The 21,122-nt window shown below is 33.5% G+C and overlaps 1 protein-coding gene across 7 annotated transcripts in view; it reads right to left on the bottom strand.

The window, feature by feature from the left end:
• The window catches only part of EDEM3 (ER degradation enhancing alpha-mannosidase like protein 3), a 79,097-nt gene that overhangs the window by 54,326 nt on the left and 3,649 nt on the right, over positions 1 to 21,122 (bottom strand). For 5 of the 7 annotated variants that reach the window (XM_057727316.1, XM_057727319.1, XM_057727320.1 and 2 more), the window contains 5 exons: positions 20,070 to 20,115; positions 6,541 to 6,641; positions 5,984 to 6,023; positions 1,973 to 2,085; positions 908 to 1,061 (listed from right to left, as the gene is read on the bottom strand). In XM_057727316.1, the coding sequence (XP_057583299.1) occupies positions 908 to 1,061; positions 1,973 to 2,085; positions 5,984 to 6,023; positions 6,541 to 6,641; positions 20,070 to 20,115 (454 nt within the window). Of the gene's footprint in view, positions 1 to 907; positions 1,062 to 1,972; positions 2,086 to 5,983; positions 6,024 to 6,540; positions 6,667 to 20,069; positions 20,116 to 21,122 lie in introns of all 7 variants that reach the window. The other 2 variants (XM_057727318.1, XM_057727322.1) reach the window with 1 other exon arrangement.

Genomic DNA, 21,122 nt, shown 5'->3' with positions numbered 1-21,122 from the left:
ACTGAAGCAAAAACCAGAGAGAAAAAATAGGTATTTATAATAGCTTAGGAATAAAATTATGTTAGTTTCAACAAGCATAGCAGCAGTAAGAAAAGAAAAATCTTCACAGAGTTTGGTAATGGCTGAGGTGTCTGGCCTGGATAAGAGAGAAAGAGTAATAATGTTAATAAAGAATGAAATATATCACTACAAAGTTCTTTCCATCTTCAATGGCTTCTTTCCCTCTGCCTCAAAAAAATAAAATTTTCCTGGGGAGAAAAAAACAAAACTTCCTCAACTGACTGCTGCCAACTCTAACTACCAACACAAATCTCAAAATGAATGGTCCTATATTTTCACCTACTTTGAATCCTTCTTCCCCCTTTATTCTGCCACATTATATCCTTCAAGGCTCTGTTTGCACCTAATTCTCCAATGTTTGCTGGAACATCTCCTTTTGAAACTCTTTTTAGGACCTTATGATACCATACACTACTTTGTGGTTCTCCTCCTAAGTCTCTGAACAATCTCCTTTTCACTGCTCTACTTCCTTCTCATTCCCTGCCTCTGTCCTGTGTTCTCTCTATACCCTCTCCTCTGGAGAGTTAACACCTTACTCTTACTGCTTCCACCGTATCTTCTGCACAAATAATTCTGTGCCCAAATTCTAATGTGGCATCTGTTTCTTCCTTCTGCAGCATAATCTATTGTGCTATGCAATGACATATAAAAGACTTTAACTAACCTAAATTCTCACACCATTCAAATGCAATTAACTGAAATGTCAATATAAATTTGTTATATAGCTTGAAGCATTTTTTTTCCTAGCCTCAAGCAGGTGAGGAACAATGGCTGCATCACAAAAACTGATTTGTTTATAAGAGCAAAGAAGCATATAAAGACTGTCATATTTTTCAAAATTACTTACTCTTGGATAAGGAAGGCCACTGGTAGTATTGAAAGCTGGTAAAAGTTTGTAACCCAATTGCTTTGCCATTTGGAGAAGTTCATCACTGTACCACTGCATGTACTCGCCTTTTTCTTTCAGCATGATTGCCAATGAGTGTCCACCTAAAAGACCCCTACAATCACAGAAATGAAACATTAGCCACATTGTACATAAGGAAAGATCACAGAAGAACTGGATTTTTTACCTAACGCTGGCTACTCATTTTGTGGCAGATCATTCCCTATTACACAGCCAGTATATATATATATATATATATATATATATATAAATCAGATGTTTCATCTGTTGTAAAGTGTTTGGCATTCTTAAATACCTTAAATTTTCTTTAAATAAAACAATATTAGAAATCATTTATCAACAAATTTAACAAATTTTAACCATTTTAAATTTAATTTAGCATCATGAAATCTCTGACTCTTAGTATAACATTAAAAAAACCCTCCCCACTCTGTATTAAATGTAACAGACTAATAAACTCTGTGAAAAGCTACAAAACTATTTCTTAAATTTAACTGAAGAACAGACCCAGTCTGACAAAAGGAAATGAGTTACAATAACACAAAAGTAATTGTTAAATATTGATATAAAAATGTAATAATGTTGAAACGTGAATGAATAAATCCTGTAATTCCTGTGATCCAAGAATATTTCAAACTACTTAGTTCAAAGGTAATCCTATAAATTCAGTTTCATTTGGCTTGAAGAGGTGCTGGCTAAGGTTAGTAAACCAGATAAGCTGGTGAAAAACCTGTGATGTAGCTAATACGCAAATATTCCACCTACAGTCAGTCCTTTTTTTGAACTACATACGAGGATTATCTCTGATTTGAGTCTGTAACTATTTCCAAAGTCTGTTGCTGTCTGCGCCTCATGTAATGCAGGGTCATCCCACAGCTTCTGTGTTTCATAATATCCCAACTTTTATCTTTTAAATGTAAGAAATTTCCTGCCATCAAGAAATAAAGAGTATACCCTTAGCTCTTCTGTTATTAAAATTAGAGCTTTAGTGTCTCACATACTTACCCAAGAACTCTGATGTTTGTTTCAAAGACTGATACAACTACATCATTATCTAAATTAACATCTCTTAAAACTTTTCTCACTGCATCTTCAAATTCTTTAGTTTTATTTAATACCTAGGAGAAGAAAATTATTGAAAATAAAGTTCTTTTCCAACCAAGACATAGAGAAATATCCTCAGAATGAGCTACTAATAGCTAGTTAATAACTTATGACTCTAAAAAATAACACATACAAAAAGCTTTTCCCTTAAGCATATTATAAAAATGTGACACTATCTAAAACTGAAAAAAAAATTAAATGCCTATTTTATTGCAAGGAATCTTTATGCACTTCTTTTTTTAGACACACTGAAATATCATTAGGACTTTAAAACAACCATCATCAGAACTGTTAATTGGTGTATATAACCCATGACCTAGAACTACAAGAGGTGAGCTCTGCTGGGATTTGGTTTCCAAGTCAGAAGAAAACAAAAACCACCCTATTCACCAAACATCATTTTAAAAGTTGCTCAGTCTCAAAAGAAAGCACATCCTTCAGCAGATGATCAATTGATCCTAAACCACACACCACTTGCCATCTATACCCCATGGATGCCATGGCCCCCAACTAAGGAGGCAGTGCAATGTTGGGGTCAAGAGCAAGCCCTGATTTGAATTCTGGTTCCTTACTTCTATCCTTGGGCCTGTTCTTTCATCTACAAAAAGAGGAAATACCTACTCTCATAAGTTTGTTTTCCTAAATGAGGTAATGTATGTAAAGTACTTTCAGTAGAGCGCCTGACTTAGTAAGTGCTTGATACCATTATTATTATTACCATTATTACCACGAGGGTCTAGAATCCTGACTGAGCTAAGAACTCTGTGGATGAGTGCAATGAGCACCCTGAAGGGGTCACTGTCATTACACAGGTAGCTTCGATTTTTCAATCTAAATTAAGGGTGCACAAGTATAATAGATGTTATTTAGACCCCAGGTCCATTAAAAGTAGTTTTCCTTTACTTGACTGTTTAAGCTTTTTGTTTGATAATATTTTATAGTGCTTTCTCATTTGGTTTGATACTTCACTAAAAATTCTAATTTAAGTATAAAACATTCCATAAGAGTGACTGACTAAAGTTCAAGTAAAAGTAAAATTTAGGGTAGGCCTTGAGTAAAACATAACACAAAACCTGATTTTAAATTGAGTGCTTTCCCTTCTCAATCTCAAAGTCCACATAAATTCTGCAGCCACAAATGCAGATGCACACAGCCCTCCATCACTCCCAGGAGACAACTGTTCTACTCACCCATCACGCACACACATCTTCTTAATATTTTGTTTATCTTACTCTTCCAAAGTCTATCTCCTGAGAATTCCTCCCAAGAATAGTACCAATGCTATTTGTTTCAAAGGATAATAAAAATGGGAAGAGAGTTCTTTGTCCACAATCAGCTAAAAATTCATCCTAATAGCTCCATTAGTTGACGAGTTTTTTAAGCTTCTAACTATTAACAAAGGACAAATTCAGGTCTCTTCCCTTTTCTCATTCTCTTTAATTGCTGAATATCTTTCTTTCTGTAGATTTCATGGTAAGGTAGAATTTAGTGGTAAATTTAAAGTTTTAGTGCTTGATTTCATTACAATCAATAGAAACTATATGGCTATAATTATGAACAAGAGTTTAAGCTGAAAGATCAAACTATGACAATAGAAGTTCTACTTAACATATTATGGTATGACCAAAATAAAAACAATAAGTTTGCATCCTGTCCCAAGTGATATGTCTTCTAATATTTCTAAGTAAAGAAACCACAAATCAAAAAACAATCACAAAGTAAATTAGAAATATTAATAGTTGTAGTGAGAAAACGAAAAAGATAACAGTCCTTCTAAATGTAGGAAAAAACTTCCAAACTACTTTAATTTCTTTTAATTCTTCTGTTTAAATAGATACCTATTAATAGATATCTTAGATACCTAATCTAGGTCCTTTTGAAGTGAAAACAGGGGCCCAGAGAAGTTGAATAATTTGGCCAAGGTCACATATCAATATTATGTGATCACTTCTTGGTACTCCCTGACACAAGGAGCAAGAACTCGTTACCCCAAGTTACCCACACTGAAAGTGTGCTCCACTGACCAGCAGCAACAGCACCACCAAGTGGCAGCTTATTAGAAACACATGTCCTTGGGCCCTACCTTCAGTCCTCTGGATCACAATCTGCATTGTATTTTTAGCAAGATCCCCAGCTAACTTGTAGTATACTCAAGTTTAAAAAGCACTGCATCATTACACAGTGGTTCTCAAACTTTAGTATACATTAGAATCATCTGAAAGCTTGTTAAAAAAAACAGGCTGCTGGGCCTTACTCCCAGACTTTCTGATTCTGTATGTCTGGGATGCAGCCCTACAAGTTGTCAGGTGATGCTGATGCTGGTGGTGCTCTGAGAACCAGTCCAAGGCAGTATAACTTCAAAGCAGACCAGAACCTTTATAATAATGGCTGCTCAATTAGAGACCAAGAGATTTTCAAATACAGGAAAGTTACGCAGCCTAGAACCACATTTTCTCCTTCATTTCTGATAAAAATTTTACTTGAATATCTGAGCTCCATGTTCATAAAAATCAGTAAGAGCTTCCAGAGAGATGATGGAGAACCTGCTATATATAAGGACAAAGCCAAGATGACAGAATGAGAAACAAACTTAAGTTTACCTATGGTCTTTCCTAACACACAGCTACTGCCGCTCACTCACTCCCCCACATCGAGATAGACCTGATATGCATCATCCAGCTACACTTACAAATAAATAACACCACTTAGCTTCTCCCAGAGTGGCAATTTGTGCCTCCTGGGATACTTGTTTATCTTTTTCTCTTCTCCTATTATAGTAGAACACCTAGGACCACTAAACCAAAAATAAGATACACAATATTCTCATTCTCATAGTCATTATAATATGGTTCATACATTCCCTTAATCTTTGAAAAATGAAGCCACAACTTTCGAAACCCTGATAAAGCTGGATAGGCCTAAACAACCACGGTGTTCTCAACAAAAAAGGTCTTCTCAACCATGGCTGAATTTTATAAACAAAAAGAAGCTTTAGAGGAATAAATAATAATGCCCAATCCCACTCCAGGAAAATTAAAGCACAATAACTTGGGAGAGAAGGGTATTTTTTTAAAACTTCACAGGTAATATTCCTAAGGTGCTAATATAGTTGAGAGTCTCTAATTAAAAAAGAAAAGAAAAAGACTCATCCAGTGAAAGAAGAATGTAGAATCAATACTGGGAAGAAAAGCCAGGTTCTGAAAAATTTCTGCCACAAATATTTTTTGTTTCATTTTTTAAAATATTAATCAATACTTCAGACATAAACTCAAAGTTGAGAATTATGCCTTAAGGAAAATTCTGAAACAAGCCTATTTTTATACCATAAATGATCTGAGAGTAAAAAACTAGAAAGATACTACATTTAGAAATCACGACATCTGGAACTCAATCATTCCCCTCTGCCATCACAAACCATCCCCAACTGAAATTAATGTAAATGATTTTGTATCCCATGAGGTTTAAAAGGAGTGCCAAGTAGTGATCACTTGGTGCTAAAAATCAGTTCTGAGAAAAAATTAAATTTCCAATGAAAGTAATATATAAAAATTCTAATTTAACAATTTCAGTATCATTGTGGCATGTCTTTCTGGAACAAGAATATCAAGGGCATTTTCTAGAATCACTTTCAATAGCTTCAACCCTCTTGTCCAAATGAAACAACTTCCCTGATTAAGGGGCCATCACATAAGCTGATATACCTATAAATTATTTGAGTATCCTCATGATGTTACATAATTTCACTTGACATTCACTTGACATTATCATGTATTTTATTTAGAAACAAAGATCAAAATCATCTTAAATTCTGAAGGCTTCTACTTCAGACTTACTGTGTAACAATTATATTCCTAATACTTGAGTGCACATCTTATGAAATTTATAAAATAATTCAAGGAGAATCAAACCTACCACAAGAGTGTCCAAAGAATCAATCAGTGTCAGGGAAAACCTAAGAAACAAGTATAATGAGATATGAAACATTAGAATTCTGAATATTTTATCCATGAATGTGTCACCTGACTGGAAGTTTCCATTAACTAGTACTTCCATGCATCTATAGTACCATGTAACCTATAAAACACTGAAAGAACCCAAAAAGCCTTAACATCACATTTACGTTCAGCATAACTACATATCTTTCAAAATGAATAGAAATATTCATTAGCTCTTTTCAAAGCAAATAAAAATATTAAAGCATCAACATCTTATAAAGCATCAATGACTTTATATATATTCTAAAAGTTACATCCATCTTAACAAACTACTCAACTTTTCACTGATTTAAGAAGTAAACTGATTAATATTTTACAAGAGATAATAGAGAGGAATAAAGGAACTTAATATAATACTTAAAGCAGTCGTTGAAATTTAACCAATCCCCAGATATACGACTGTGCACTGCCTCTAAGATGTCTTCAGACTTGGGAACTTTGAGATGCCATGCCATTCCCTTTGTTAATACTCACTTTCCCAAAGCATCATCAACATCACCCCGACTTGGCTCCTGGCCTCTAACTCGACCTCTGCAGGTCAAAGGCATGAGTTCATCAGCTGGGTAAGCATGTTCCTGCAAAGAAAATCTTAGTGTGTCACTAAGGAAAATAAGAGAAAGCACACATCATTTAGAGAACACAACTTTTCACAGTATTTTTTTTTAAGCAAAATAAAAGTTAATCAAAAGTTCTACTATCCTTACAGTCTATCGAACCTTAAAAAAAACTTTTTAGCTATAAATATAATACATGCTTCAAAAAAAAGACAGGAAAATATTTCTTTAAAAATTTGACAATCTGTTTCCCCTCCACCCACTCTCACTCCCTAGAGATAACTACTGTTACAATTGGCATTTATCCTCCCAGATTTATCCACACACATTGAAATACATGCACATATATCATTTAAAAATTTCATTTACAAACAGGTACTCATGCCATATGTACACACTGTCCTAAAATTTGTTTAGTTAAATCGCTATGGGGTTTTTCATGATGGAATTTTACAGATGTATTTTATTCTTCTTAATAACTGCAAAGTGATAATCTAATATTAGCTAATATTACTGAGTACTTATATTCTAAGTAGTGTTCTATATACTTTAGTTTATCACATAACCTTCTGAAACAGATTCAATGATTTTCATTTTATAGATGAGAAAACTGAGGCCTAGAAAAGTTAAGTAAGCCTATGTCATGCAACTAGCAAATGATAGATCCAGAATTCAAACCTGACACCCTCACTCCATACATACTCCAGAGCCTATACAATTCACAGTACCTGCTCCTCACAGTATTCCAAAGTATGGATATGCTAAAATTTATTTATTCCTCTACTGATGAACATGTAGGCTGAACTCAATTTTTCACCATATAAACAATGCTTCAATAAACAGCTATATGCCCATATCTTTTGTAACTATGCTTGTATTTCTATGGATTAAGCCCCTGAAACCAGACCCACGGGTCAAAGGTATGGATATTTAAGTTTTGATAGCTACGATCACACTGAAGACACCGATTTACACTCCTACAACACTCTCACTAACACAGGAGATGATCAATAGCTTACATTTTGCCAATCGCCTGGGTAAAAAGTGGTATCTCAAGTTTCATTATAAATGAAGATAAATATATTTTTGTATTAGCCATTGCTATGTCTTTTTTGAAATGTCTGTTTACATCCTTTGTTCTTTTTCTGTTGGTTGTCTTATTGGCCAAGAGACTCCTTAAACATTATAAGGAGTATAATATATATTATACAGTATAATATATATTACATTATATAATATAGAATATTTACAATATAGCGTAAATATTTTTCTCCTATCTTTCATTTGGCTTTTAACTTTGTTTATGACCCTTTTTACTTGAAGTTTTAAATACGTAGTTGAATCTATTAGTTTCTCTCTTCATAGTTTCCATATTTTGGGCATGGTTAAGAAGGCTATCGAGTCTCTGAAAACAATGTTCTTATAATTTTTTTTTAATGTCTAGATATTCACTCCACCTGGAATCTAATTTTATGATGTGAAATAGGGATATAATTTCCTATTCCCCCAAATGGCCAATTTCCTAAATACCGTTTTTTAAACAATCCATCTTTTCCATAATTGCTTGAAATACAGCTTACTAGTTCAAAAGTGTCTAAACAAACACACATTTCTGTAGCCTCTAATTTTTTCTACAGACCTGTTTCCTACTCCTACTGCCCTACAGACCTATTTGTTCTACAAACCTACTTCCTGCTCCAAAACCATTATCTTAATCATTCTGTCTTTGCAATGTGCCGTGCTACTTGGTTAAGCAATTCACTCCCCTCAATTATTTTCTTCTAAATTTTCTTAATGACTTTTTCAAGTTTACTCTTCTGGATAACTATAAAATTTCCTTAAAATTCCATTGACATTTTAATTGGAAGAGCCTAAATTGGGGAGAATTGATATCTTTACCAATTGAATCTTCCCATCTAGGAATATTACATCAATATATTAATTCAGATCTTCTTTTACGAATTCAGTTTCCTCCTATAGGTCTCATATTTTTTTAATATTTATTAATAGGTACTTCTTTACTGAAATAGGTTGACGTACAAAATTATGTTTCAGGTGTACAACATAGTGATTCAACTAATTGGCACTTTATAGTTAGGCATAGATTTTTTTAAATGAATTAATACATAGCTGAGCTTGAAAACAAGAAAAGAAATTTTCAAGTACCAAAACTGAATAGTGGAGCATAGAAGATGAAGCTGAACTGACCACAACACGGGCATTAGGAGTAAAGGGAGGCCTTAGTGGGAAACATGTTAATGCCCAAAGAGTATGCGATTTGATGCTGTTGGCCCTGCATGCATGGCCATAAGCCAGTGAAGCAGGTACTTTAAGTTGGGTAGCTGCTTCAATGATACTGGACTAAACATCTCCACCTACTGGTTGTGGGTCTTAACAGAAAAGGAGAGAAACAAGAAAGGCCTGCTGAACTTTGTATTTTCTTCACCAGGGGTGTGTCCCTAAAAGATTCCTCTAAAATTAATAAAACATGACTACGAGAAACATTTAGAAGCTAGAATAACTGTATTTACGTATTTCAACTTTAGACAATATTTATTGACTACCTGACAAGAATAATACGATTAATATACTCACACTTTTCCCCAATTCAACTTAGGATTTTTATCAATTGTATTATTATAAGCAGTTTTCAATTTGCATGTTTTCACTACACAAATTGAGATCCACAATTTAGTTAAATAAATTCTCAACAACATGGTTCAAATTGCAGGTACCACTCTATTATTAAGTAATTGCACAGAATGCAAACTATGATGCTAGTTCTTCAACCCACAAATCACTATGTACATAACAGATGCTCATCATGATTAGTGATCAATCACATAACTTCTTTCAAAGTAGAATCAGTGACTGATCACTGTCTATTTATTTTTTAGTTCACAGACAGCAAGCATGAAGTTATGTGCCTCCTTGTCACCTAGTGATAATCCTACATGACAGTTTGACAACTTATAAAAATAGATAATCAAACGAGGAAATTAACCAACGAGGATGAAAGTTCACAAAGAAATAAAAAATGATAACACTGAAAGTGAAATTCAAATTGAACATAAAAGTGGTTATAAAAGAAACAGCTGACGGTGGAATACTGATACTGCTGCCATTCGCTCAGTATCTAGATATGCATCCAGGGGAATGTAGTGAAGGCCAAATTATCCACATAGATGAAAAAAGTAGTTGCGACATAAAAGGATAAAGACATTGCAGAGGAAATGATGCCTGCAGAAAACTCCCCATTAAAGGAATTCCCAGAGATATTTCATGACACATAGGGCAAAGGATAAAATTTTTGAAGCTGATCCAGATTTTGAAATTTCTATACCTTCTATACAAGGTATAGCAGAGATGTATGGTCCATATCTTAAGTTATACAATGAGAAGAAGGCAAGCAAGGCAGGCACTGTTCTAACCTCTTTTAGTGAGATTTCTGCAAAGAAATAACACTTTAAATTTCAAAGTCTAATATTTTGAATTATGGTATACTAAACAATAGTTTTAGCTACTTAAAAAATGTGTCTAACATTTATAATCATCAAAAAGAAAAATTTTAATGTTTTGACAAAGATTTTAAAATGTTTATAACATTTGTATTCTGGTCTAGAACCATAATTCCAGTTGCTAGTGTTAGAATTCTATTTAAGTGGAATCAACTCACACCATTTTTCTTTGGCTTCTCCATTCTTGAGTTTTTACTTTGATCTCTTGGTTGCCTGGACTTTGTCCTCAGGTAAGTTATTTTTGTTTATTTTAAAATAGTGTCATAGTATTGTTATTTCTCTGGTATTCCTGGGTTAGGCTGGCTCTTGCCTTACACTTGAACAATCTGAATGGTTATAAAATGCCTGCAACATATTTTCTTTCCTTCAGAAATTTGAAAATACTATTTCACACCCTTCTTGCATTCATTAAGTGTCACTATGGCATAGTTTCTAAGACAGTGACCTTTCGTACCTTGAATATGACTTGTTTCTCCTATACCTGTATGCCCATATGATTCTCAATTCTTAAAATTCAGCAAAAATAGTCCTGATTCCCAATGTCCAACTCTATCCTACTGCCTCTCACTAAATTCGATTATCTAGATTCCAAACTCATAGCACATTAGCAGCAAAAGAAAAACAGAACAGAGGTCAGGAACACTAAACACATGGTCAACACAAAGGGAAAGACCCTCCCCCCACCCAAAAAAAACTACATAGACTAAATACAAAAAGTACTGCAGACTGCAATTCTTCAGGTATTTTTAAAAGTTCTATGCTTTGCAATGATTTATTTCCTGAGGAAAGGGTTCCAGGCAACAAATGTTTTGATATAATTAGAATCCACATGCAGCTACTAAACTCTGAAATCAATATTTTATAATTTTAATATTTTTAGTATAAATTCCTAATTACTTTTACATGTGTCTTTCAGATGTCAAGTTCCTAACTACTTTTTCAGTTAATTCCAATAAAACGATGGTTTATCAGAATGCACAATATTTTTATTGCTTTATAGTTTTATATTTAACACATATGAACAACACTTAGAAGTAACTCAAGAGAAGTAATATTTTTTAAAACTTGCTGATATGTTTTGAAAGATACTTTGCAAGCGCTCATTCAAATGTTAATTTGATTGTAAAAAGCTTCTTACTTTTTAAACTGCTGCTTAGAAAGCTTAATACTACTATTTTTAGGGTTTTGCAAAACACACACACACACACACACACACCTTTATCTGAAATTAAATATGAAACTCAAACCCTAAGCTTATCCAGGTAAGAAAAATATTAATAGCAATTGCAAACCAGAATAATCAAATAAGGGAGTTTTGAACCAGGTGTAAAAATACCCCCTCTTTCAACATTAAGAATAGAAAGAAAACCACAGGCTTTTCTTTGGGTTAACCACAAAGCAAACTACAGTTGGTTTCCAAAAATTCAGAGCAATGCACACATGGCAAATAAAGAGCTCTATTACACTTAAAACATCCTGGCTATCTGAGGTTACAGTAATGCTTTCTCTTCACAATGTATTGCCAGAACAAAGGATAAGAAATTCATACTGCTATAACTCAGAGCCAGAAAAAAAAACCTTAAAAAATTATCTCTCAGGTGAGTCAGAAAGAGAAAAACAAATATCGTATATTAACACATATATACGCAATATAGAAAAATGGTACAAATCAACTGGTTTGCAAGGCAGAAATAAAGACACAGATGTAGAGAACAAACATATGGATGCCAAATGGGGAAAGTGAGGGGGTTGGAGGGGAATGAATTGGGAGATTGGGATTGCCATATATACATTACTAATAAGAAAAAAAATCCAATTGTACACTTTAAATCTATGCAGTTTATTGTATGTCAATTGTATCTCAATAAAAGTTCTTAAAGAAAAAAAAGAGAGAGAGGCTAAAAAAAAAAATTATCACTCAAAATAAAACTCCAGTGATAAAAGAGTCCTCTATCATTTGGGTAGAACATGTGCCTAGCTAAAAGCAAGAGGAAAAACATAAAAGAAAACAAAACACAGTCGACTCTCCACATTAGATTCTAAATTTAATAGCTTTGATAACTCTGCTTCAAAACACTCAGATCAAAGCAGACTTCAAAACTGACTTTTTGGTAAAACTAATTCCAAAAACTAGGCAGGGACTTCCCTGGTAGCTCAGTGGTTAAGAATCCGCCTGCCAACACAGGGGACACAGGTTCAAGTCCTGCTCCAGGAAGGTCCCACATGCCGTGGAGCAACAAAACCCATGTGACACAACTACTGGGCCTGTGCTCTAGAGCCCAAGAGCCACAACTACTGAGCTCATGTGCCACAACTACTGAAGCCTGCATGCTTGGAGCCCGTGCTCCGAAGCAAGAGAAGCCACTGCACTGAGAAGCCTGTGCACCACAATGAGGGACAGCCCCCGCTTGCCACAACTAGAGAAAGCCCATGCATAGCAACAAAGACCTAACTCAGCCAATAAATAAATAAATAAACTTATTTTAAAAAATAGACAAAGGGAAGAGACTTTATTCTACTAAAAATAATGAAAGTATTATTTATAATAGTTATTGAAGATATAAAATCTATTTAATTCCCCATAAAGTTATATACATTTTAAATGTTTTATTGCAGATCCCTATTGTTAACCACTTCCCTCTCTGAGGCAGATAAGATATTCCTTGCTAAAACAAAAACTAAATGATATTTAATAAACCATCTATCATATACTGATAGCATACACTAATTACCAATTGAACTTGCATAATTTCTCAGTTCTCTTTTCACCAAGTCAAATTTTCCTTTTCCCTTTTGTTCACTATTTCTACTCACTTATTAAATCATTTTTCAGGTGTTTATTTATCTAAACTATTAAATTATTAATACTTCTACACTGAACATATGGTCCTTTGAGGTAATATATTTTATGGAATGTTTCTCAGCACTAAGAAGAAATAAGTAACAAAACTGCAGTTGTCTCATAAGATTTTAAGTGAATCACACAGAGTAGTAGCATGCTTTAAAAGTCTGTACTCAAAATAAGATGAGAACAAAAGTTTCCAAATTCTTCAATATATGTTAATCAATTTGGTTTTGAGCAATGATAAAATAAACTGAACTTATGAAAGAATATTATATGGAATAAATAAATGATAATAAATAATGTTATAGTGAAATAAAGTCCTGCTACTAACAGATTTTTTTAGGAAGAGTGCAGAAAAAGCATTTGATAAAATTCAATAAACAACCTGTGATGATAAAAATTCTCAGCAAACTAGAAATAGAAAGGAACTTAAGTAATATAGACCATCTATGAAAAATCCACAGCTAGTATCATACTTAACAGTAAAAGACTAACTGCTTTCTCCATAAGATTAGGAGTGAGACAAGGATCTCACCACTTCTTTTCAACATAATACTAGAAGTCCTAGCTACTGCTATAAGAAGAAATAAAAGGCACATAGTTTGGAGGAAGAAAGAAGGAAAAGCCTTTGTTTGCAGATGACATGACTGACCATGTGGGAAACCTAAGGAATCTAACCAAAAAGACTACTAGAAATAATAAGTGAATTTAGTAAGTATCTAAGGTTATCAGAAAAAAAAAGTTGTATTGCTAACATTAAGAACTAAATAAATGGATAGAGACATCATGTTCATGGATTGAAAGATTTGATACTATTAAGAAAGTTTCTCCAAATTGGTCTATAGATTTCAATATAATCCCAATCAATAGCTCAATAGGCTTTTTTTGCAGAAATTGACAACATGATTCTAAAATTTACACGGAAACCGAAGAATCTAAAAAATTCAAAACAATTTTGAAAAGAACAAAGCTGAAAGACTTACACTGCCTGATTTCAGGACTTACTACCACTTTATCCAAGACAGTGTGATACTGATGTATAAACAGATATTTAGATCAGTGGGGAAAAAATACAGAGTCTAGAAACAGATCCATGCATATACAGTTAACTGATTTTACAAAGGTGCCAAAGTAATTCAGTGGGGCAAGGATACTCTTTTCATCAAATAGTGCTGGAATAATTGCATATTCACATAAAATATATATATATATATATATATATATAAACAAACCTTTACCTGACACCATATATACAAACTAACTCAAAACGGGTAATGGACTTCATTTAAAAAGCTAAAATTATAACAAAACCTAGAAGAAAATAAGAAAATCTTTATGACCCTGGGCTAGGCAAATATTTTTTAGGTAGGATATAAAGACATGAATCATAAAAGAAAGAAGATAAACTGGACTTGATCACAATTTAAAATATCCACACTTCAAAAGACATTAAGAAAATTAAAAGGGCAAAGTACAAACGGGGAGAAAATACCTGCAAAACATATGTGTGTTAAAGGACAGATATCCAGAAAATGTATATCTCTTATGACTCAGTTATAACAGGACAAATGACCTGATTTTAAAACGGCAAGAGATTTGAACAGATGTTTCACCAAAAAAAGATATACTAAGCACATGGAAAGATTTTTAGCATCATTAGTCATCAGGAAAAATCAAATTAAAATCACAACAAAATACCACTACACACCCACTAAAATGGCTAAAATTAAAAAGACTGAAAATACCAAGTGTTGGAGAAGATGTGGAGTAACTAGAGCTCTTATAATTGCTCGTGTGGAATGCAAAATGTTACAGCCACTTTAGAAAAGTTTGGCAGTTTCTTATAAAAAGTTAAACTTACCCTTCCCATATGACCTAGCAATCCCATTCCTAAGTATGAAAATGTATGTCCACATAAAAATTTGCATTCACAGGTTCACAGCAGTCTTTTAATAATAGCCAAAGACCAGAAACAAGCTAAATACTTACCAACTGGTGAACGAATAAATAAAGTGTTCTATCAAATCAACGAATACTGCTGAGCAATAAATAGGAACTTCAATATCTCCAACAACTTGGACAAATCTCAAAAGCATCATGCTACAAGGAAAGAATGTGAACCAAAACACTACATACATATAAAAAAATGCATTGATATGAAATCTTAGAAAAGGGAAAACTAGTGATGAAAGAGCAGATCATAATGGTTGCCAGAGGTCAGAGGGGGAGAAAAGGGACTGACTGCATAGGAGAATGAGGAAGCTTTTCAGGGTGATGGAAATGTTCTATATCATAAATATGGCGGTAGTTAAACAACTGTATACAACTGTCCAACTCAGAACCATACATTTGAAATTTTTTTCTCCATAAATTCTACCTAAATAAATAGAAAAACCTGGTTCTATTAGTTAAAATCCTACAGAGAGTATCAGAGTGTGACTAAAACAAACAAAAAATTATGAGGGTACTACAGAATTTCTTAAGTCATTTGGGCAGATTTTTAGGATGTTCTATAAGTAGAGGCCAAGGAAAAATAGTTAATAAAGGGCAGTTCTACAATCGTCTACATGAAAAAATGTACACATACATTTATATCTTCCCTTCTCCCAACCATTAATACCACTTCTGAACTACTTTATTTACAGAATTACTCTTTTTGATGAAGAAATTATCAAAAAGAAACATTAGATACAGAGTTTCAAATGGAAATTTGAAAATGTTCTGGAGATGGATGATATTTGTGCAATGTGAATGCAATTAATGCCACAGCACTGTATGTTTAAAAAGGATTAAAATGGTAAATTTTATGTTATATATATTTTACAACAAAAAATGTTTATAAAAAATTATGAAAAAATAATTCTAAGAAAACTTGCATAAAGAAATCCACAAGGAAGTTACATTTTAAAACAGTTCCTTTTGTCTAAATGATAAAAGACTGGGGACTTCCCTGGTGGCAGCGCAGTGGTTAAGAATCCGCCTGCCAACAGGAGACATGGGTTCAAATCCCTGGTCCGGGAAGATCCCACATGTCATGGAGCACCTAAGCCCATGCACCACAACTACTGAGCCTGCACTCTAGAGCCCGTGAACCACAACTACTGAGCCTGCGTGCCGCAACTACTGAAGCTCACGTGCCTAAAGCTCGTGCTATGCAATAAGAGAAGCCACCACAATGAGCAGCCACCACAATGAGCAGCCGTCGCACCGCAACGAAGAGTAGCCGCCGCTCACAACTAAAGAAAGCCTGTGCACAGCAACAAAGACCCAAGGCAACCAATAAATAAATAAATAAATAAATATTTTTAAAATAAATAAATAAATAAAACTCATGCTACTGGCCAGGAGCTTTTTTTAAATGATAAAGACCGATCTCTTTCTTTGAACTGTGCACTCACAAAATCAAGCTTAAAAGTGGTTATTAGGTATGATGCTACTCGTTAAAGGAAACTGTGCTTACCAACTCTTTTAGAGTTTATTTATAATGTTTAGGGCTCTACCAAGGTAGTTTCTGCTTATAACAGTTAATAATTGAGTTGTCTACAGCAGACAGGAAAAACATTAGAAGACAAAGATCAGATCAGAGAGGTCAGATCCAAAATGGTTCTGTATTTGGTGGCCTAAATACATGTATTTTGTCATCCAAATTAATCTGCAAACAGACGTCAGAACAAATACTAAAAAACGCTAATAGAAGCCCTAAAGTGGCTGTGGTCTGAGGTTAAATAAGGTCACATAAGAACTGCCAAAACAAACATCTAATTTCATGTTATTTGGGGAAAAGAGAAAGCCATCTGTGCAATTCACTGTGGATAAACTGCAGTCTGATCGGGGCTAGAGATTTGTTAAGTAAAATCATTATGATTGTTAGTATTTATGCTATTAACTGATAAAATTAGAAAATTCCTGGATGTAACACCAAGAGATGGCAGAGATGTAATAATCTACCTAAGGCTGGCGGGGCATTGTTATTGAAAAATAGCATTAATACAACCTGGGGAATCATAAAAAAGGGGGGAAAAAAAGCTCAAAGGCTGCATGCCTAGAACAGGAAAGAATGAGCATGTTTGAACAAAGTTCTATGCACAATCTTTAGAAGGGCAATTTCAATCTCAGGTAGAGAATGAACTGCTAGTAGCAGTGATGGTAGCAGCTGCAGTTGGTAGCAGTAAACTCTTACATAGTGCTTCCTATTTGCTGGACACAAGTTCTAAGCACTTTAATTATATATTAAATTGTTTAATCCTTACAACAACATTGTGAGGCAGGAAAACCATTTTAGAGAGATGAAGAAATAGGTTCAGGGAGATTAGGTAACTGTTCCACTGTAACCCAGCTAGGAGGCGGAAGGGCTACCTCAGGGTATCCTGATCCATTTCCAAAGTTCTTGCTCTTAATCATATTATTTTGCTTGTCTTTGGAAAATAACTGTTTTCCTGGGAACCAACAAAGTTAAAAGGAATTGCTGTAATTGTATACTAGACTGAAGAGTAATATTTTTAAAAACTAGTAAGAAATGAAAAGTTTTCAACATTAAAAGCCCAGCACGTGCCAGGCATTTTGCATTTTAGCATAGTAGGCAACTGACTACACCAAAGTAAACAGTTATGGATCACCAAATTTACCATTAACTTGTAAATATTTTTAATAAAATTTATTAAATGATTTCTTTGATTTTAAAATGCAAAGATATATCACAATAATCAAATGCAAAAAAAAATCATTTCATTATACCTTCACAAGAATTCAATTCAGTTCTTTCAAAAACAAAAAACCAAAACATTTATTTACCAGGAGTGACACTAACTAGGCACAGGACATATAGATGAATTTTTTAAAAATTAAAGAAAATGATCCCTTGTTCTAAAAAATCTGATAGTCTACAACAATCATTTGTACTTATCCCCGTTTTACACAGGAAGACACTGCTCAGGGGGATTAAATGATGTCTTTAGGGGCCAAGCTAAACAGCTGAGATAGGACTTGAACTCAAACCCATCTAACAAACCTATATACACTTTTACTCTATAGCAAGCTAACAGTGTTTCTGAGTATAGGAACTAGAAACAATTTTCAACTGACTTCACAGAACAACTACAGGGCACCTGGTCTCTAATATTTTAGAACTATTTCATGTTAGTTGAGAACTTGAAAAGGGGAAGTGTGAATGCTAGACTAAATCCTGGGTTACAAACCTCACATAAATTGAGCATAGGATAAGCACATTGCAAGAGTCACTCATGTTGTGAAGTACTTGAACATTTTAAATTACATACTGCAGTAGACTGCAGATGTAGTGTGACTCCACTGGAAAAATGGAGGAGGTATTAATTCCAGGAGTTTCCAGTCTTTGGAATTGAAATCCCCCTCCTTTAGATCTTATAAGCAGGTGGTTGTAATAGAATGTTACCCAGTTAGGGTCCAATAAATAGGAATCAGACCAGGAAGTCTTCTGAGGGCTGCCCTTGGTACCTGCTTTGTCAGAAACCCATTTCTATAGTAGGAAAAAATGTACTGATATAACTTTCAACTGTTTACGTAGTAAGGACCAAGATGTTAAAGATTCTATGCTTTACAAAGAAAGGACCCTATTCAGAGTGAGATGTATTGAACTAATCCAGCTGTGTACCACTTTATTCAACTTTGGAACGAAAAGTATGCATTTATCACACAGCTTAGGTTTGACAATATAGCCTGGACCCACTTGGCCACCTCAAAACTACTAGCTTAGATTTGTTAAATTATGCTTTGCCCAAACTGAATTAACCAGGGATAAATGATTTGGAAAGAAATGCTAAGGAAATGGCTGAGTCTTGAGAAATGAATTCAAAACTGTGTTTTCAACATGGTTGAAAATACCCAAAACTTCATCACCATCATATCCAAAAACATTTAAGAACTCAGTATGTACTCTTAAAAACTGTACAATACGAAAGGGAATAAGAATTATCAAATATAAAGCATGTTTAAAAAATACAAAGATGCATAAAAGCATAGGTACTACATGTTCATAATTTTAATATATGAAGATATTTGGGTAATAGAAAAATGGACTCAGAAGCAGTTGAAAAATACTTAAAGCAGAATCAATTAAAGTTAGTTCTTTGCCAAACTTTTCCCAACTACATTTTATAGGCTTTAATCATAAAAAAAAGAACTGCTGACATAAAGTCATAAAAAGTAATTCTCAAAATAATTTGATTAAGCCCTTCAAAATCACACAAATTTACATGTAAAATTACCTTTTGAACTCTAAAATTTGCTGGCTACTTATCTTTTAAAAATTATTTTTTTGCAGTTTTAGATCATTTTATTGAGGGGCGAGAGGTGGCCAGGGTTGAGGGGCAGCTACAGATGCCCTTCCCCACCTCCTATCCCTGTAACTATGGGGGGATTAAATTTTTGATTGTGGTAAAAAACACCTAACATAAAATTTACTATCTTTAAGTGTAACTTTACCAGCATTAAGTATATTCACTATTGTGCAACAGGTCTCCATAACTTTTTCATCTTGTAAAACTAAACTTGTTATTTCATCTCAAGTAAGCACTAAGGCATTATAAAACAGTATGGATTATCATGTCCAGAAAGTAAAACATATTCAAATCAAGGACCACTATGAGGATATAATCTAGACAGAAACTAGGTGACAGTTTGACTCTCTTAAGCAATGGTTCTCTTCACAGAGTGAATAATTTTGTAAATAGGTTTTTTTTTTTTTAATTAAGAGAACCATTTCCCTTAAGGCCAGAGATAACATCTTATTCATGTTTACATCCATCATATCTAACTATATAAAGTATTTAATAAACACTATTGATAGCATCAAAGGAAACTATTTAAATACAAAGTTTCATAATCTAATTCAATTTATTCTCACCCATTCAATAAATTCTCCAAGAACCACTATCAGGAACACTCTGTTAGCCTATGTTTGCGCTATTTTTTAAAAACTTCCTTTAAAAAAATTAATAATTTTTAAAGTAAATTAAATTTATTAATTCAGGTTTTAAAATTCCCAGTTGACTGTGCTCACATAATAACCAGCTCATATAAATGGCATATAAAGATAAGCTTTCTACTTACCATATAGTTACCATAAGCATGATCAAACATTTCCAGTACTTGATTCCTAATTTTAAAAGAGCAGAAATGGGAAAAAGTTAAGTATATTCTATTCATTGTCTTTCAAAAAGTTAGTGATCCTTCATAAACATACCAATAAAAAACAAAAGAAATATTTAGTTAGGAAGGAACATAAACAGAGTCAGGAAATACACCACTGTTAGTAAACAAGCTTTCATGAATCATGCAGAACTGGGCTAAACTTTTACTATCCTAGCAATTTATGTAAAATTCATCTTATAATCTTTCCTAAGAAAACTGGCGAATGATGTATGCCATACAGAGAGAAGAAAATCTGATGATAAAAAACAATTACCTCTTAACAAAATTATTTAACATAAATGTCTTGAAAGGGAAAAATATTGAAGAGCCCCAAAAGAAATAATTACTGTTACCATTTATTGCTTATACTATACATTCTACCAAAAGAGAGGGGTGGATATGTGTACTGCTATCAAGCAACAATACTCTACCAAGCCTCTGCCTTTCCTCTTAAACTGAATAAGATCACTAATGCCTAATTTAACACATATTTGTTAATGTTTGTCATATTTACAAGATAAGTTTTATTATTTTATGATGTACCTTTTGTTTCTTTAAAAAACTGTTGAAAGTCAAATAAACAATATTCACCCGTGAAATGAGAAAACTAATCCTCAGGAAGAAATTTGTGTATTTTGACTAACTCTGTTTCTCAAAATCCCCAAAATGACTGTTTAAAATGGAGATTTCTGATCCCCACACCAGATTTACTAACTCAAAATCTGCAAGGTTGGGACCAAGGAATCAGTCTTTCAATTAAACACTCTCAAATCTGGGGGAGTGAGGGTTATAGGAAAAACTACGAAAGTTAATGTTATGGCTAGGCAAGGCCAAGTCTCTCAATAATTAGCAAAAGAAAAACATTTTAATAATCTTTTATTAATTCTTACTATTATTCCCAAAGTTCCAATCACTAATGGCAAGAACTGAAGACAGTATTAAAGAAAATGGCTGGAGATATTTTTATTTTAC

Source organism: Hippopotamus amphibius, chromosome 3 (assembly GCF_030028045.1).
Source record: "Hippopotamus amphibius kiboko isolate mHipAmp2 chromosome 3, mHipAmp2.hap2, whole genome shotgun sequence".
Lineage (NCBI taxonomy): Eukaryota > Metazoa > Chordata > Mammalia > Artiodactyla > Hippopotamidae > Hippopotamus > Hippopotamus amphibius.
The sequence above is the reverse complement of the archived record's forward strand: the minus strand, read 5'-3'. Positions and strand labels throughout refer to the sequence as shown.